This window comes from Sapajus apella, unplaced genomic scaffold, assembly GCF_009761245.1.
Source record: "Sapajus apella isolate SASKATOON/1434 unplaced genomic scaffold, GSC_monkey_1.0 scaffold40, whole genome shotgun sequence".
NCBI lineage: Eukaryota > Metazoa > Chordata > Mammalia > Primates > Cebidae > Sapajus > Sapajus apella.
In genome coordinates, this window is record NW_022436980.1 from 12102167 (window position 1) to 12118745 (window position 16579).

The 16579-nt window shown below is 36.0% G+C and overlaps 1 protein-coding gene across 7 annotated transcripts in view; it reads right to left on the reverse strand.

The window, feature by feature from the left end:
* DZIP3 (DAZ interacting zinc finger protein 3) overlaps positions 1-16579 on the reverse strand; it is a 106460-nt gene that overhangs the window by 59996 nt on the left and 29885 nt on the right. For all 7 annotated transcript variants that reach the window (XM_032299164.1, XM_032299166.1, XM_032299168.1 and 4 more), the window contains exons 6-9: positions 9285-9365; positions 7636-7760; positions 4723-4837; positions 216-335 (exon numbers count right to left, since the gene is read on the reverse strand). In XM_032299164.1, coding sequence (XP_032155055.1) covers positions 216-335; positions 4723-4837; positions 7636-7760; positions 9285-9365 — 441 coding nt within the window. The remainder of the gene's footprint in view (positions 1-215; positions 336-4722; positions 4838-7635; positions 7761-9284; positions 9366-16579) is intronic.

The window sequence follows — 16579 nt, forward strand, 5'->3', positions numbered from 1 at the left end:
CAATTTATTCTTTTATTGACTCATGAAATATAAATAATTCCTGATGGCTCTGAATCTTAAGTTCTCAGAGATAACTTTTCAACTGCTTTTCCATTGTAATTAAACTAAATACTGTTTAAAAATAATTTATGAATAATATAATTTTTATAATGGTATATAGTTATATATAATTTTTCAATTACATTAAAAAAAACTGTTAATGACAATCACAGTACCTTATAACTGGTGTTCTTCACAATGTCAGCTTCACAAGATCGTTCACAATCTAGGTAACTACAAATGGTCTGCTTCATTATATTACTTTCAGTTGTCTTGATAAAATTATTAAGAAGATCCTAGATTTTAAAAACAGAAATAATTCTCATGAATTATTAATAAAAAATTAACACCACAATTAAGACTACCCATGTTTTACCTTGGTAATATGTCCATATCATATTCCTTTTTAAAGTGCTTGTATATATGTATTTTTTTAATAGTAATAAAACATTTCCCTAATTCAAAGTAAACAATGTATAGGAAGGTACTAAATTAAAAGTACTGGATTTCTCAGTGAATGATATAAACATGGAGGATGGAGAGAAGTGTATTTTGACGCTTTACTTCTCTTTATCATCTAATCCATAGCATAACACCTGGCATGTTCCTATCAAGAATTATTTGCTCTGGCCAGGTGCAGTCGCTCACACCTGTAATCCCAGCACTTCGGGAGGCTGAGGCGGGTGGATCACAAGGTCAGGAGTTCAAGACCAGCATGACCAACATGGTGAAGCCCCGTCTCTACTAAAAATACAAAAATTAGCCAGGTGTGGTGGCACATACTTGTAATTCCAGCTACTCTGGAGGCTGAGGCAGGAGAATCGCTTGAACTCAGGAGGAGGAGGTTGCAGTGAGCTGAGATCATAACACTGCACTAAAGCCTGGTCAACAGAGTGAGACTCCATCTCAAAAAAAAAAAAAAAAAAAAAAAAAGGAGTATTATTTGCTCTCATATATACACACAGAAAGACAATAAATTGCTGGTGTCCAGGAGAATCTTGATCAGAACCAACCCCTAGGTCACTGCATTGGCAGTGGAACAACTGTGGTAGTACAGTATGACATTCACTGCCATGACGGTCTAAAGTACAGTAGAGAAATATGTTTTCAATGTCTACAGTTACAAATCAGAATATAATTTCTCATTTTAAAATGCTGATTTAATGGCCAGAAGTGGTGGTTCATGGCTGTAATCACAGTGTTTTGGGAGGTCAGTGCAGGAAGACTGCTTGAGCCCAGGAGTTCAAAGCTGCAGTGAGCTGTGGTAGCACCATTTCACTACAGCCTGGGTGACAGAATGAGACTCCATCTCTAAAAAATAGTATAAAACACATAAAAAATAAATGAAATGCTGATTAAACGCAGCTGAATCATGTTATCAGGTCTAAGTTAAATGATTTGATTAGGTGCTTCATATTTATCCTTTAGAGGAAGAGTGTTACAAAATTTCAAATAGTATCACTGCTAATATACTGAGGGTATATGATAAGATAAATAAGCCTCTAGAAATTATTTCACAAATATCAGCTCTATGCAGGAGGATAAAGTTGAGAAAATTTCCCAGAAAGTAGAAAAATAATTGAGAAATAAAAAAAATTAAAGACAGTCTAGTATGAAAGGCATCTGGATAAGTATTTCACAAAGAAAAAGAGAAAATTAAGAAGATATATCAATATATAAAACAAGAAAATGTTCTAGAAGCAAAAAACAAGTTCAGAACACTGGGACACAGAAAATATCCTTAACAATTCCCAGAAAGAAAAAAATAAAACAGGTCAAATACAAAATTTTAAAAATCATAATAAAATCTGGTTTCTTAAAAGTAGCATTAGAAGTTAAAAGATAACAGAAAAATACACAAGAGGCCAAAGTGGGAGGATTGCTTGAGCCCAGAAGTTTGACACCAGCTTGGGCAACATAGTAAGACCTTGTCTTTACTTGAGAAAAGAATTTTTTTTTTTAATTAGCCAAGTGCAGTGGCATGTGCCTGTAGTCTCAGCTACTTGGGAGGCTGAAGCAAGAGAATTGCTTAAGCACAGGAAGTTGAGGCTGCAGTGAACTATCATCATGCCACTGCACTCCACCCTGGGTGACAGAGTGAGACCCTGTCTCTAAAAAGAAAAATTATTTTCCACCCACAATTCTACACTCAAGCAAGATATGAATAGAGCATACAAAAGATAAATTATTTTGATACTTGAAAGGTCTCAAAAAATTTACCTTCCATGCAAGCTCTCTTTTACGGGAAGCTCTAGAGGCTACAGGAGTTGCACCACCAAAAGAAGGGAGCAACCCTAGGAAGGAAAACTTGAATTCTCAGAAACAGAGGATTCCAGATAGAAGAAAGGTGAAGAAAATTCCCAGGATGAGAGTGAACAGAAACCCTGAGGCCAGCTTAATAACTTATAGCTACCAGTAGGGTAGGATAGGGGATAGGGGGAGAGAGGGAGAGAAGGAAAGAGGGAGGAAGGGAGGGAGGGAGAGAGAGTGATAGAGTGATAGAGAGAGAGAGAGAGAGAGAGAGAGAGAGAATGTGTGTGCGTGTGTGTGTGTGTGTGTGTGTGTGTGTGTGTGGACATATAAGCAAGCTAAACTCTCATCTTTCATAGTGAAAAATCAAAAGAGAATATGTTTTAAATAGCAGCATTTTTTTTGAAAAATAAATATCAAAGAAAAATGTCTAGAAAGTTGGAAGAATGTCTCTAAGAAGCAGAATTTCAGTTAGAGATAACAAAACAGGAACTCTTATTTTAAGTCTTTAAATATTATTTGACAAACTGAGTAAGTATATTACTGTGCATAAAATAAAAATTCCCTTAAAAAGTTAGATAACAAAGAAAGCAAAATTTTTTTTTTTTATGCACAGTAGAGAACGTGTTTCACTTGTTTTACCCAGGCTGGAGTGCAATGGTGCGATCTCGGCTCACCGCAACCTCCGCCTCCTGGGTTCAGGCAATTCTCCTGCCTCAGCCTCCTGAGTAGCTGGGATTATAGGCACGCACCACCATGCCCAGCTAATGTTTTGTATTTTTAGTAGAGACGGGGTTTCACCATGTTGACCAGGATGGTCTCGATCTCTTGACCTCGTGATCCACCCGCCTCAGCCTCCCAAAGTGCTGGGATTACAGGCTTGAGCCACCGCGCCCGGCCAGAAAGCAAAATATTTTTAAAAGAGGAAGAAAAAGAGTAAAACCACCAAGTAAGAGACTGCTTTACGTAGGGATGAAAATTTAGTATTTTTAAAATGCATAAAATTATTACTTTAGCAAGTCAAAATTAAAAGTTATATGATTATCTTGACAATGCCAAAAGCTGTCTGCATGTTCCATTGACTACTGAGAGAGGTATATTAAAATATTCCATTGTGATTGGGGATTTAAAAATATATCAATTTTTGACCCATATATTTTGAAGCTGTATTACTTTCAATTTTGTCAATTTTTGTCCCATATATTTTGAAGCCATATTACTAGGTATATACAAATTTGAGTTGTTATATCTTTCAAGATAATTGAATTCTGTATTTTTATAAAGTGTCTCTCTTTATTTTGAGTAATTCTTTTGGCCTTAAAGTCAGGTAAAACATAAAGATCAATAAATATTTAAAGTTTCTTTAAGGTTTTGGAAAAGACATGTCATTCAAACATTAACCAAGAGAAACCTGGTATAGCCATGTTCATATTCAACAAATTAAAAAGAGACCCAAATGGCTTATCAGGTGGATTAAAAATTACCAAAAGGTAAAGGATACCCAGAAGGTATGGGAAAATGAAAAGTCTCACACTATTTGAAGAATATAAAGTGGTACGATCTTTCTGAGAGGAAATTTGGAGACATATAACAACTTTACAATTGTGTGAATACTGCTCCACAATCACACCTTTGAAATTTATTCTAATGAATTTATTAGCAATTTATTCTAATGAAATGATGTAAGAAATATGCAAAGATTACTTTATATAAGAAGGAAAAACTGGAAATGTCTAGAATAAACTAGCAGGTAACTAATTAAGCCAATTAAAGCAAAATTATACAATGGCTTATACCAAAATCACAGTGTATTATAATCTTTATTACTGAGAAATAAAAACTATTATATATTTCCAGACTATAAATAAGTATGCACAACATCATACCAACTTAGGAAAAATAAAGGCTATGAGTGTTTATACGTGTGTGTGTGTGTGTGTGTGTGTGTCTGTGTGTGTGTGTGTGTGTGTGTCTGGAAAGCTATAAATGAAAATGCTAACAATGGTTTCTCCATTTGAAGAAAAAATATAGATTAATGTCATCTTTATCTTTGGGCATTTTTATATTTTCCATGTTTTCTTAACTAAGCATTTAGTAGTTTATAATTTAAATCAACAGCAAAATAATGGTAAAGATAATTAGGAAAAAAAGTTAACTGCTACATTTTACTCTAATCATGCAGGGTACTAGCCTAATATGGCTATTAATATTCTTGTTATTTGAAAATGCTAACACTGCCACCTCACTTCTTCCTCCTTGTTGAATCATACATTCTGCACTAGATAACCCAATAAAGGTTGTTTCTTATATAAAAAGTTGTGTGTCAATAAAACAACGTGCTTGCTATAAGAATATGACATAGTTGGTTCACACTTTATCAAAGATGATTCTGATTAGTTACAAATAAAATGTTACTCTTAAATAATTTCTTACTTTAAAAGTTGTAGGTAAATCTTCATCTTCTGTAGGATCTATGTCAAACCAATGGTCATTTATATCTCCAATTTCTTGTAAGCCCTTATGAAATTCTAGCAGTCCCCCATTATATCTGCAAGACATTTTAAAATAAGGTTAGTTTGAATGGGAGTGTGCAGATGGATGGTTTACAATGAGACAACAAGTAACCAACATTTTGTGGTAAATAGGGCGGTGACAACCTCTGGCATGCCATAGAAATACAAACACTGGGACTCTCGCCTGTGGCAGATTGGGATGAAATACAGGTGGAAGGGGAGGCACTAGATTGTGTAGTAGCTCAAGCGTGAACAGTATGGGGGCCATGGTAATTAAAGGGACTATAGAGTTGGTTGGCTTTTGTTAAATGTCTTGGAGGCCTTGAACAAAGAGAATGACAGTCACAGGTCAGCAACTATTAACTCAGGTTACACAGCAAAAGCCAGACGGCCTCTATGGTGGCAATTTAAAGAAACTCTCATCTCCTATGGCCATAATCTGTGCTGAAAATAAGGCCCATATTTAATCATAAAGTGACACGAACTGCAAAGATATTGAATACACTGCCTCAACAAGACTAATACAATCAACTCAGGACATTGTGAAAACTAGAAGGCCTCTATGGTAACATCTAAAGAACCTCCTCCAGACATAAGGCAGACTATGCTGAAAATGAAGTTCAGAATTTAACCATAAGGGTAGAACAGCTGCAAAAGAAACCCAAAGCACAGCCTCAACAGAACTACACTAAAATTAGGACTTTGATATGCAATGGGTAGACCCTGGGATCTAAAATGGGGATATTTAGGTGAATATGCGTAGAAACACTGAATCCTTAAATTCCCCCATGAACTTCTTGACTGGCAAACACCTCTTCCTTACCACAGGAGAACAGCCCACATTTATTTAGAGACCATGCAAAAACATCAGCTGAGATGCATGTCTCAAAAGATGATGCCCTTCCTTCTTAAGATCTTCCCTACCTCATCGCCTTCAGACAATAAATCTAAGGTCAGGTGGAGAGCCCAAGTGAGAAAACAGAGCCCTTGCCCAGGAAGAAAAACCTTATTAATCTTAAGAATTGCAGAATCCCACTAGAATGTACTGGCAGGAACACGAGTGGGAGTGGATCTTTAAAGTGCTGAATTAAGGGTAAACATAAGGCTGGATATGGAAAAACTCTTCCATAATTCAAGATTTACTTTCCTAGAAAGGACACCTGAATCCAGTCCTAATAAGGTGCTGAGAAGGCTCCTTGAAACATGGACATGATGGTCTATAGTAAATGAAGTAGAAATGCTAAAAATTTCTTGGAGGAATATTAAAGCAGTCAGGAGGTTCAAGGAAGTGAGAATGTTAGAATGGACTTACTACATAAAAATACAGAACCCACCACTAATTCAGTGTTCCTAGGAAGGCTCAAAGGATACTCCATTCATTAATACAGTAAGAAATGCAGAGTAAGAAGGGCACATGTGTCTTTGAAGAGCTCAAGAACTCAGTGGTGGTTGTCCTCTATAGGCTAGGGATGAAAGTAATGATGCTGCCATACAACTGGACTTTCTAGTGTCAATCATGTAGAAAACGAATTATCTCCAATGTTCATCAGTAAAGAGAATATAAAACAGTTTTCACATCTGGGGAAGGACAGCAGGATAGATTCTTTATTCTTGTCTCAGGCTATGTTAATTCTCTTACTTTGTCACAGTATAGACTGAAGGGATTTGGATCATCTTGACACTGTGCAAACCGTCACACTAGCCCCACTATATTGATGGCACATGTTGCTCAGACCCAGGGAACAAGAAGTGAGAAGTCTTGTGGATATCCTAGCAAAAAAACACCAAGCCAGAGAATAGGAAATCAGCCTTGCAAAGAATCCAGGAACTACCACATAGGTGACACTATTAGGGATCCAATAGTTTGGCCCGGCAGTAATCCTTCATAAGAGGTTGCCCAAGTAAACTTTTCCTAATTCATCCCTCAGATCTTAGCCAAACATTGTTTCCTCAGGGAGACTTCTGATTCCCAGAACAGGCCTCCAGGAAAGACTTTATTCACTGAATTTTCCTTCATATCTCTTTATCCTATTTCATAAATGAGTATTTTATGACTGATTATTTGATTAAGATCTGTATCTTTCACTGTTCTTTCAGTTACATGAAGATAGGAACTGTATTTTGTAAACCATTGTAACCTCAACACCTAACAGTTTCTGGAATATAATGGATACTTAGTAAATAAAATGAATGAATGATGCTACTAACGGTTATGGATCTCCATATAGGAAGTAAAGAGACAATCTATATAGTCTTATCCATACAATTTCACTTTCTTAAAATAAGGAGAAGCCAATACTCCAAAAACTCAGCATTTGGACCCTTTTCAACTCTTTATAAGCTTATTTATACTTTTAAAAACTATTCCAAGTTAGTGGTGATAATACTAGTAACTCCAACTATCATTTATTTATTAAGTACAGCATTTTTGTGTCCCAGGCACTGAGTTAATCATCTGTAACATCCTTATGAGATGAACCACACACTATTATTAGTTCTATTTTAGAGGTACAAAAAAAAATATAAGGCTTAACAACATTAAGTTTCTTAGGATTAAGTGATAGAAAATGTAGCTGATCTCAGGTCTATCAGACTCCAAAGCCTATGCTCCTAATGTTAATGCTAGACTGCCTCTTAATGCCATAGCCTGTTAAGTTTGATATTTAATATTCTCAACTATATTAAAGAAATTATCTATACAAAAAGGCAAAGAAGACAAGGATAAACCAATAGAGCACAAATGTCACAATGCCTGGTATATTGTGCACATTAATTCCATTGCACAATGCTGAGACTTCACAGGGAAGATCTACCTATTAATTAAAATCCTTACCTCTTCTGAGCACATCGCAGTAAACCACGTCCAAAATAAACTAAAGGCATAAAGTTTTCACAAATTTCATTCTCTTGGATCACCATCTTCATCACCAGAAATTTATTCTCAGCTTCTGTATAATCCTGTAGTAACATAAAACTAAGTTTAGCTGATGTAAAAAGCATTTTTTTTCTTTTACAATAAACAATTATTTCTCAAACTGGAGAAATTAGGGCAGCTTTAAAAATAATCCAATCATCTGGTCATTTATTTACATTTTGAATCCTGGCATCTCTGTATGTGATTACAAAGATCATGTAGTCAGTGTTTAAAATATTTATTTATACATAAATTTAAGACCTTCGTTAACCAGTATTTCAAAGTAAATATTAAGATGGTAACAACAATTTGTGTATCTAAAACTGGCAATCAGGCATGGTGGCACGCACTGATAGTGCCAGCTCCTTGCTTGAGCCTGGGAGTTCAAGTCCAGCTTGGGCAACATAGTGAGACCCCCATCTTTTAGATACATATATATACACATACATAACTGACAAGCATTACTAGCCAAAATAAGGGCTTTTCTGATAACTGTTAGAGCACAATTCTTTATCATTTTCCTAATCGGCGCACAATTCTTCACAATTTTTCAAATAGAAAGTAAGTGACTCTTTGATCATAGGTGTAGACTCTTTCGGGGTATCACCATCTTAATCATAAATAATATAGGTCTGGGAGTAAATATCAGGATCTGTTATAATAGATGCTTCAGTAAAACAAGCATAATAGCCTCAGTCTCTCTAGAAAAAAAAAAAGCTAGGAAAATACTGCATGGCCTTACTTTAAAATATTCTCTAGTACATCACACTAAATAATTAGCACTACATAAAATTATTTAAAATAGAAATGTTCCTGGCTAACATGGTAAAACGCCATCTCTACTAAAAACACAAAAATTAGCCAAGCGTGGTGGCGTGCTTCTGCAGTCCCAGCTATTCAGGAGGCTGAGGGAGGAGAATCGCTAGAACCTGGGAGATGGAGGTAGCAGTGAGCCGAAATCGCGCCACTAACACTCCAGGCTGGTAACAGAGTGAGGCTCTGTCTCAAAATAAATAAATAAAATAAAAATAAAATAGAAATGTTTTCAGTTTGGATGCTTATCAATTCTACTTCATCTAAATAACAATTCATATTTATATATTTAATTTATGAAGTCAAATAAAAATACAGATTTGGGAAGAAAAAATAAGAGAAATATCAAGGCTATGAAGAAAATATGAGAAATCATTAAAAAATCAGAAAAAGAAAGGAAATGTTAAATTCAACAGAACCCTTAGAAATTATCTAGTTAATTCCCAGATTTTTATTTAATTGAACTTAAGTTTGGCAAAGAATTTGAGGCATATTTTACCAAAGGGGTAAGATTAAAACCACAGGGATTATGCTACACTAGAAAATGGATTAAAATGTATCATACAAGTGAAAGAAGCTAAATAATTTTTTATTTTACACAAATGATATGCATTTAAAAGATAAATAAAAGAAATGAAGTTATAAGCTAATACTAAGTTTCCTTTCTAAATATATTAAGTTTCATATTATGATTTTTGGCCTGATTATTCTAAGATGTAAAAAGATTTATAAAGGGTAAATACCGTGTTACATACCTCTTTCTTTCCTCTTTCAGTGAGTGCTACTCCATATAAAAACAGTAACGTCAAATAATAACCAATATTAATCTGGTGTGCCTAAAAAGAAAAAAATATATATTAATTGGTTATTTTGACTAAGCTACTTTTCAGTACAAGCTTAATTAAATATCCTAAGCTTAATTAATAATTATTAAAATGAGTAAAAATTATCATTACATTCTCAGTTATCTAATAATAATTATAGATAATATATTTTAGATATATTTGATAATTTGACCCCGGAAGAAGAAAGAGGATAGTCAATAATCTCAAAATAAAACATTAAAATTTAATTAAAGGAAAGCATATGGAACAAAGATGGCCAAACAGAAGCCGCCAACAATTGTCCCAACACAGGAACACCAAACTGAACAACTACCCCACAGAGAAGCCCCTTCATAAGAAACAAAAATCAGGTGAGTTATCACAGTACCTGGTTTGAACATCATATTAATGAAACAGGCACTGAAGAGGGTAGGAAAGACAGTCTTAAATCGCCTACACCATGCTTTCCTCTATCCCCTGACAACAGCTATGTGGCATGGACAGAGAATCTGCGGGCTTGGGGGAAGGAAAGCACAGTGACTGTGGGACTTTGCATTGGAACTCTGCTGCCCTGTCACATCTGAAAGCCACCCTGAGTGAGCCACCCTGAGATCACTGAATTCAGTCAGTGATCATGGAGGAAGCATTTAGACAAGAGTTAGCCAGAGGCAAATAGCCCAACCCAGCAGTCAGAGCCTGAGTTCCAGCAAGCCCTGCCAGAGCGAGCCAAAGTGCTCTGGGGTCCTAAATAAAAGGCAGTCTAGGCCACAAGGACTGCAATTCCTGGCCATGTTCTGGTGCTGTGCTGGGATTGGAGCCAATGGATTTGTGGTGTACACAATCTAGTAAGATACCAGCTGGAGCAGGCAAGGAAGTGATTATGTCACCCCTCCAACTCCAGGGAAAACAACTCACAGGTCTGGGAGAGACACCTTCCCTCTGAGCAGAGGAGAGATAAGAGTTAAGATGATTTTGCCTTGCAACTTGAATAACAGCTCAGCCATGGTAGAATCCTGAGGCTCTAGCAGCAAGACAATATTTCTAGACACACCCTGGGGCAGAAAAGAACTCACTGCCTTGAAGGTAAGAACCCAATCCTGGCAGGATTCATTACCTGCTGACTAAAGAGCACTTGGGCCCTGAATAATCAACAGTAGTAGCAGTACTCACCATGGGGTGAGACTCAGAGCCATGCTGGCTTCAGGTGTGACCCAACATATGCCCAGCTGTGATGGCTATGGTGAGAGGTGGCTTTCTGCTTGAGAAAAGCACAAGGAAAAGTAAAGGGGACTTTGTCTTGCAGCTTGGGTATCAGCTCAGCCACAGTGGGGTAGAGCACTAAGTGGGCTTCTGGGGGACCCACTTCCAGACCCTGGGTCCTGTCTGGCACTTCTGGACTTGCCCTGGGCCAGAGAGAAAGGCACTGCTCTGAAAGGAGAGACTCAATATAGGTAGCAAGGCAGTGGTCACCACAGAGCAAGACCAGTGCTATGCTGGCGTCACATCTGAACTAGCACAGTCCTAGTGATCGTGGCCACGGGAATGCTTGTGTCACCCCTCTCCCAGCTCCAGGCAGCTTGGCACAAGAGAGAGAGAGACTGTTTGTTTGGGATAAAGGAAGAGAAGAGAACAAGAGTCTCTGCCTGGTAATCCAAGGAGTTCTTCCAGATCTTACCCAAGACTACCAAATGGTACCACTATGAATCTGCAAGAACCACAGTTTTACTGGGGTTAGAGTGTCCCCTAATGCAGATATGGCAGCAATGAACAAAGACTTAGATCACAATACCCAATCCCTTTGAATACCTGGAAAGCCTTCCACAAGAAGGGCAGGTACAAAAAAAGGCCATACAGTGGAGACTACAGTAAATACCTAACTCTCCAATGCCCAGACATGGATGGACATACATAAGCATCAAGACCATCCAGGAAAACATGACTTTACCAAACTAATAAAGGCACCAGTTGCCAATTCCAGAGAGACAGACATGTGACATTTCAGACACAAAATTCTAAACAGCTTTTCTGAGGAAGTTCAATGAAATCCAGATAACACAGAAAAAAAAATTCAGAATCCTATCAGATAAATTTAACAAAGAGATTGAAAACAATTTTTAAAAATCAAGTATAAATTCTAGAGTTTAAAAAAGCAATTGACATGCTGAAGAATTCACCACGGTCTCTTAACATCAGAATTTATCAAGCAGATGAAAGAAGTAGTGAGTCTGAAGACAGGCTGTTTGAAAATACATAAAGGAGACCCCAAAAAGAATTTTAAAAATGAAGTATACCTACAAGATCTAGAAAATAGCCTTAAAAGGGCAAGTCTAAGAGCTAGTAGCCTTAAAGAGGTGGCAGAGAGAAAGATCAGGATAGGAAGTTTATTCAAAGGGATAACAGAGAACTTTCCAAATCTAGAGAAAGATGTGAATACTCAAGTACAAGAAGGTTATAGAACACCAAGTAAACCTAACCCAAATTAAGACTATCTCAAGACATTTAATAATTGAACTCCAAAAGGTCAAGATTAAAGAAAGGATCCTAAAAGCAGCAACCAAAAGGAAACAAGTAACATACAATGGAGCTTCTATACGCTGGCAGCAGACTTTTCAGTGGAAACCTTACAGGCCAGTAGAGAGTGGCATGACATATTTAAAGTGCTGAAGGAAAAAAAAAACCTAGAAAAAAAATACTATTCTAGAATAGTATATCCAGCAAAAATATTCCTCAAACATGAAGGAGAACTAAAGACTTTCCCAGACAAAAACTGAGCAATTTCATCAACACCATACCTGTCCCACAATAAATGAGAAAGGGAGTTCTTCAATCTGAAAGAAAAGGATGTTAATGAGCAGTAAGAAATCATCTAAAGGTACAAAACTCACTGGTAATAGTAGGCACGCAAAAAAACGCAGAATATTATAACACTGTTATTGTGGTGTATAAACTACTCATGTATTCAGCAGAAAGACTGAAAGATGAACTGGTCAAAACTACTTGATGGTTTCAATGCTGAATTTTACCAAACATTTAAAGAAAAATTAACACCAACCCTACTCAACCTATTCTGAAAAACAGAGGAAATAATACCTCCAAACTCATTCTGTGAGACCAGTATTACTCTGATACCAAAACCAAAGATATGTCAAAAAATATATACACATATTGGCCAACCTATCTGATAAACATTGGTGCAAAAATCCTCAACAAAATAGTACCAAACCAAGTTCAGCAATATATTAAACATATCATTAATCATGACCAAGTGGGATTTATCCCAGGATGCAAGGATGGTTCAACATAGGCAACATAATCAATGTGATACATTATATCAACAGAATGAAGGATGAAAATCTTGTCCTTCATGGTATGATCATGGTATAATCATTTCAATCGATTCTGAAAAAGCATTTGATGAAATTCGACATCACTTCATGAAAAAGCATGATAAAAAACTGGGTAGCAACGGAACACACCTCAACCCGATAAAACACATATGACAGATTCACAGCTAGTATCATACTGAATGGGGGAAAACTAAAATTCTTTCATCTAAGAGCTTGAATATGACAAGAACGCCCATTTTCACCACTATTATTCAACATAGTACTCAAGTCCTAACTAGAGTAATCTGACAAGAGAAAGAAATAAAGGGCATCTAAATTGGAAAGGAAGAAGTCGAATTATCCTTGTTTGCAAATAATATGATCTTATATTTGGAAAAATCTACAGATTCCATGAAGAAACTATTGCAACTGAAAAACAAATTCAGTAAAGCTGCACGATATAAAATAAACAAACAGAAATCAGTAGCATTTCTACATGCCAACAGCAAACCTAAAAAAGAAATCCAGAAAGTAATCCCATTTACAATTGCTGCACAGAAAGTAAAACACCTACAAATTAATTTAACCAAAGAAGTGAAAGACCTCTACAATGAAAACTCCAAAACACTGATACAAGAAATTGAAGATTAAAAAAAGGGTGGGAAGAAGATATTCCATGTTCATGGATTGGAACAATCAACACTGTTAAAATATTCATACTACCCAAAGCAATTTACAGATTCAATGTAATTCCTATCAAAATACCAATGACATTCTTCACAGAAATTTTTTAAAAATCCTAAAATTTGTATGGAACCACAAAAGACCCAGAATAGCCAAAGCAATCCTTGAATAAAAAGAACAAAACTGAAGGAATCACATTATCTGACTTCAAATTATACTACAGAATTATAGTAAACAAACCAGCATAGTACCGGCATAAAAGAAAAAGACACATAGACCAATGAAACAGAATAGAGAACCCAAAAACAAATCCATACATCGACAGTGAACTCATTTTTGACAAAGGTGCCAAGAACATACACGGGGGAAAGAATGGTCTCTTTAATAAATGGTACTGGGAAAACTAGATATCCATATGCAGAAATGCAGAAGAATAAAATTAGACTTTTATCTCTCACCATATTCAAAAATCAAATCAAAATGGATTAAAGACTTAAATCTAAGACCTCGAGCTATAAAACTACTAAAATAAAACACTGGGGAAGCTCTCCAGGACATTGGATTGGGCAAAGACAGGCAATCAAAGCAAAAATGGGTCTCTGGGGTCATATCAAGTCAAAAAACTTCTGCATAGCAAAGGAAACAATCAACAAAATGAAGAGACAATCCATAGAATAGGAAAAATATTAGCAAACTACCCATCTAACAAGGAACTATTAATAATAACCAGAATATATAAGGAGTTCAAACAACTCTATAGGGAAAAAATTCTAATAATCTAATTTTAAGAATCTAAATAGACATGTCTCAAAAGAAGACAAACAAATGGTAAAGAAGTCCATAAAAAGGTGCTCAACATCATTCATGATCAAAGAAATGCAAATAGAAATTACAGGAAGATATCATCTCATCCAAGTTAAAATGGCTTATGTAAAAAATACAGGAAATAACAAATGCTGGTGATGATGTGGAGAAAAGAGAACCCTCTTACACTGTTGGCGGGAATGTAAGTTACTAAAACCACTATGGAGAGCAGTTGGAGGTTCCTCAAAAAGCTAAAAATAAACCTACTATATGATCCAGCAATCTCACTGCTGGGATATAACAAAAAGAAAGAAAATCAATGTACCAAAGAAATATTTCATTCTCATGTTTATTGCAGCACTATTCACGATAGACAAGATTTGGAATCAACCTAAGTGTCCACCTAGATAAATAAATAAAGGAAATGTGGTACATATACATAGGAGAGCACTATTCAGACATTTAAAAAAAGAATGAGATTCCCCCCAGCACTTTGAGAGGCTGAGGTGGAAGGATCACTTGAGCCCAGGAGGTCAAGGCCAGCCTGGGCAATAGCGTGAGACCTCATTTTTATTAAAAAAAAAAAAAAATTAAAAGAATGCGATCCTGTCACTTGAAACAACATGAATGGAACTGGAGGTCATTATGTGAAGTGAAATAAAACAGATAAAGACAAACTTTGTATGTTCTCAGTCATTTGTGGGAGCTAAAAATTAAAACAAGTGAACTCATAAAAGTAGACAGTAGAATGATGGTTACCAGAGGCTGGGAAGAGTAGGTGGGAGTTGGGGAGAGTGGTAATATTTAATGGGAACAAAATATAGAAGATAAAATGAATGAGATTTAGTATTGATAGCACAACAGGCTAAGTACAGTCAACAATAATTTGTTGTACATTTTAAAATAAGAAAGAGAGTATAAAAGAACTGTTGTAACACAAAGGATAAATGCTTGAGGTAATGGATACCCCATTTACACTGACATGATTATTACACATGGCATGCCTACATCAAAGTATCTCATGTACTTCATTAAAATATACACCTATGTACCCACACAAATTAAAAATAAAAATTTTAAAAATTGGTAAAAAAAGAAGCAAATATCATCAAAATTTGTCACATTAAACCTTTCAAAAACTCTCATTCACTTGGTTCCTCTTTTATTATATAACATTTTTGGTATCAAGAACATATTAAATAATAATATAATGAACACTAAAGTATCTACCATCCACCATTAAAAATACAATGATCTTTTAAATCAAAATCCTTTACTCTCCCATAGGGATTCCACAAAATAGTATGAACATAAAGCTAATCACTTCTTCAATGAAAAATTAAACCGTGTGGTATTTTCTTCATATAAAAATGGTCTATGTAAAATTACTGAGATGAGATAGGTTAGGGATCAGCGAATTGTAGAGGGAGAGAGGTGAGTGTGACCATAAAGGTAGCATAAGAGAGATTTTTGTGGTGGTGGAATAGTTATTTTATCTTGATTGCAGTAATAGTTACACAAATGTACATTTTTATAAAATGGCACAGAACTATACAAGTCTGGGCATTAAAAAGCTAACATAGCTGGCCTGAGGATGCTATCCTTATTAAGGCTGCCTGCAAAGTTGATCTTTGGCTTGTGTCTGGAAACTTGAATTTTGGCAGTGTTCCCTAACTGATAAAGGTGCCTTGTTATATCTAGACTATTTGTGCAAACAATGTGATTTATGCTGACCACCAAGGAGTTTCTTCTGGAAGTCTGGAATTTTGATACATGCCATGCAGCAGGTACCTAGATGACCAACACGCAATAAAAATGTTGATCACTGAGTCTCTTATGGGCTTCCCTGGGCAGAAACATTGCAGATGTTGCTACATTTTCATTTGTGGAGGTGGCCATATACGCTGTGTGACTTGTCATAGGAGGGACAAAATAAAGGGGAACTTGTAGATGGCTTTCTTCAGACTTCACCTGTGTCTTTTCCCCACATGATTTACCATACATCCTTACTACATCACCATAATAAATCTTAGATGTTAGTATAACCACATGGTGAGTCCAGTCCTTCTAGCAAATCTCTGAACATGAGGGTGGTCTTGGAGACCCCAGACACAAAGCCCATGGACGAACATCAATTTCCTATTTTTCATATGTACTGGAGTCATGTAATTATGTAACTATTGAGGGAAACAGTGTGAGGTGTACACCAATAACTCCCTGTCCATTGTATTTGTGATGGTTAGGATCATGTATCAACTTGACTGGCCACAGGGTGCCCAGATTAAATATTATTTCTGGGTATGTCTCTGAGGGTGTTTCCAGATGAAATTTGCCTTTGAAATGGTAGACTGGGTATAACAGGTTTCCCTCTCCAATGTAAGTGGGCATCATCCAATCCATTAAGGCCTGAAT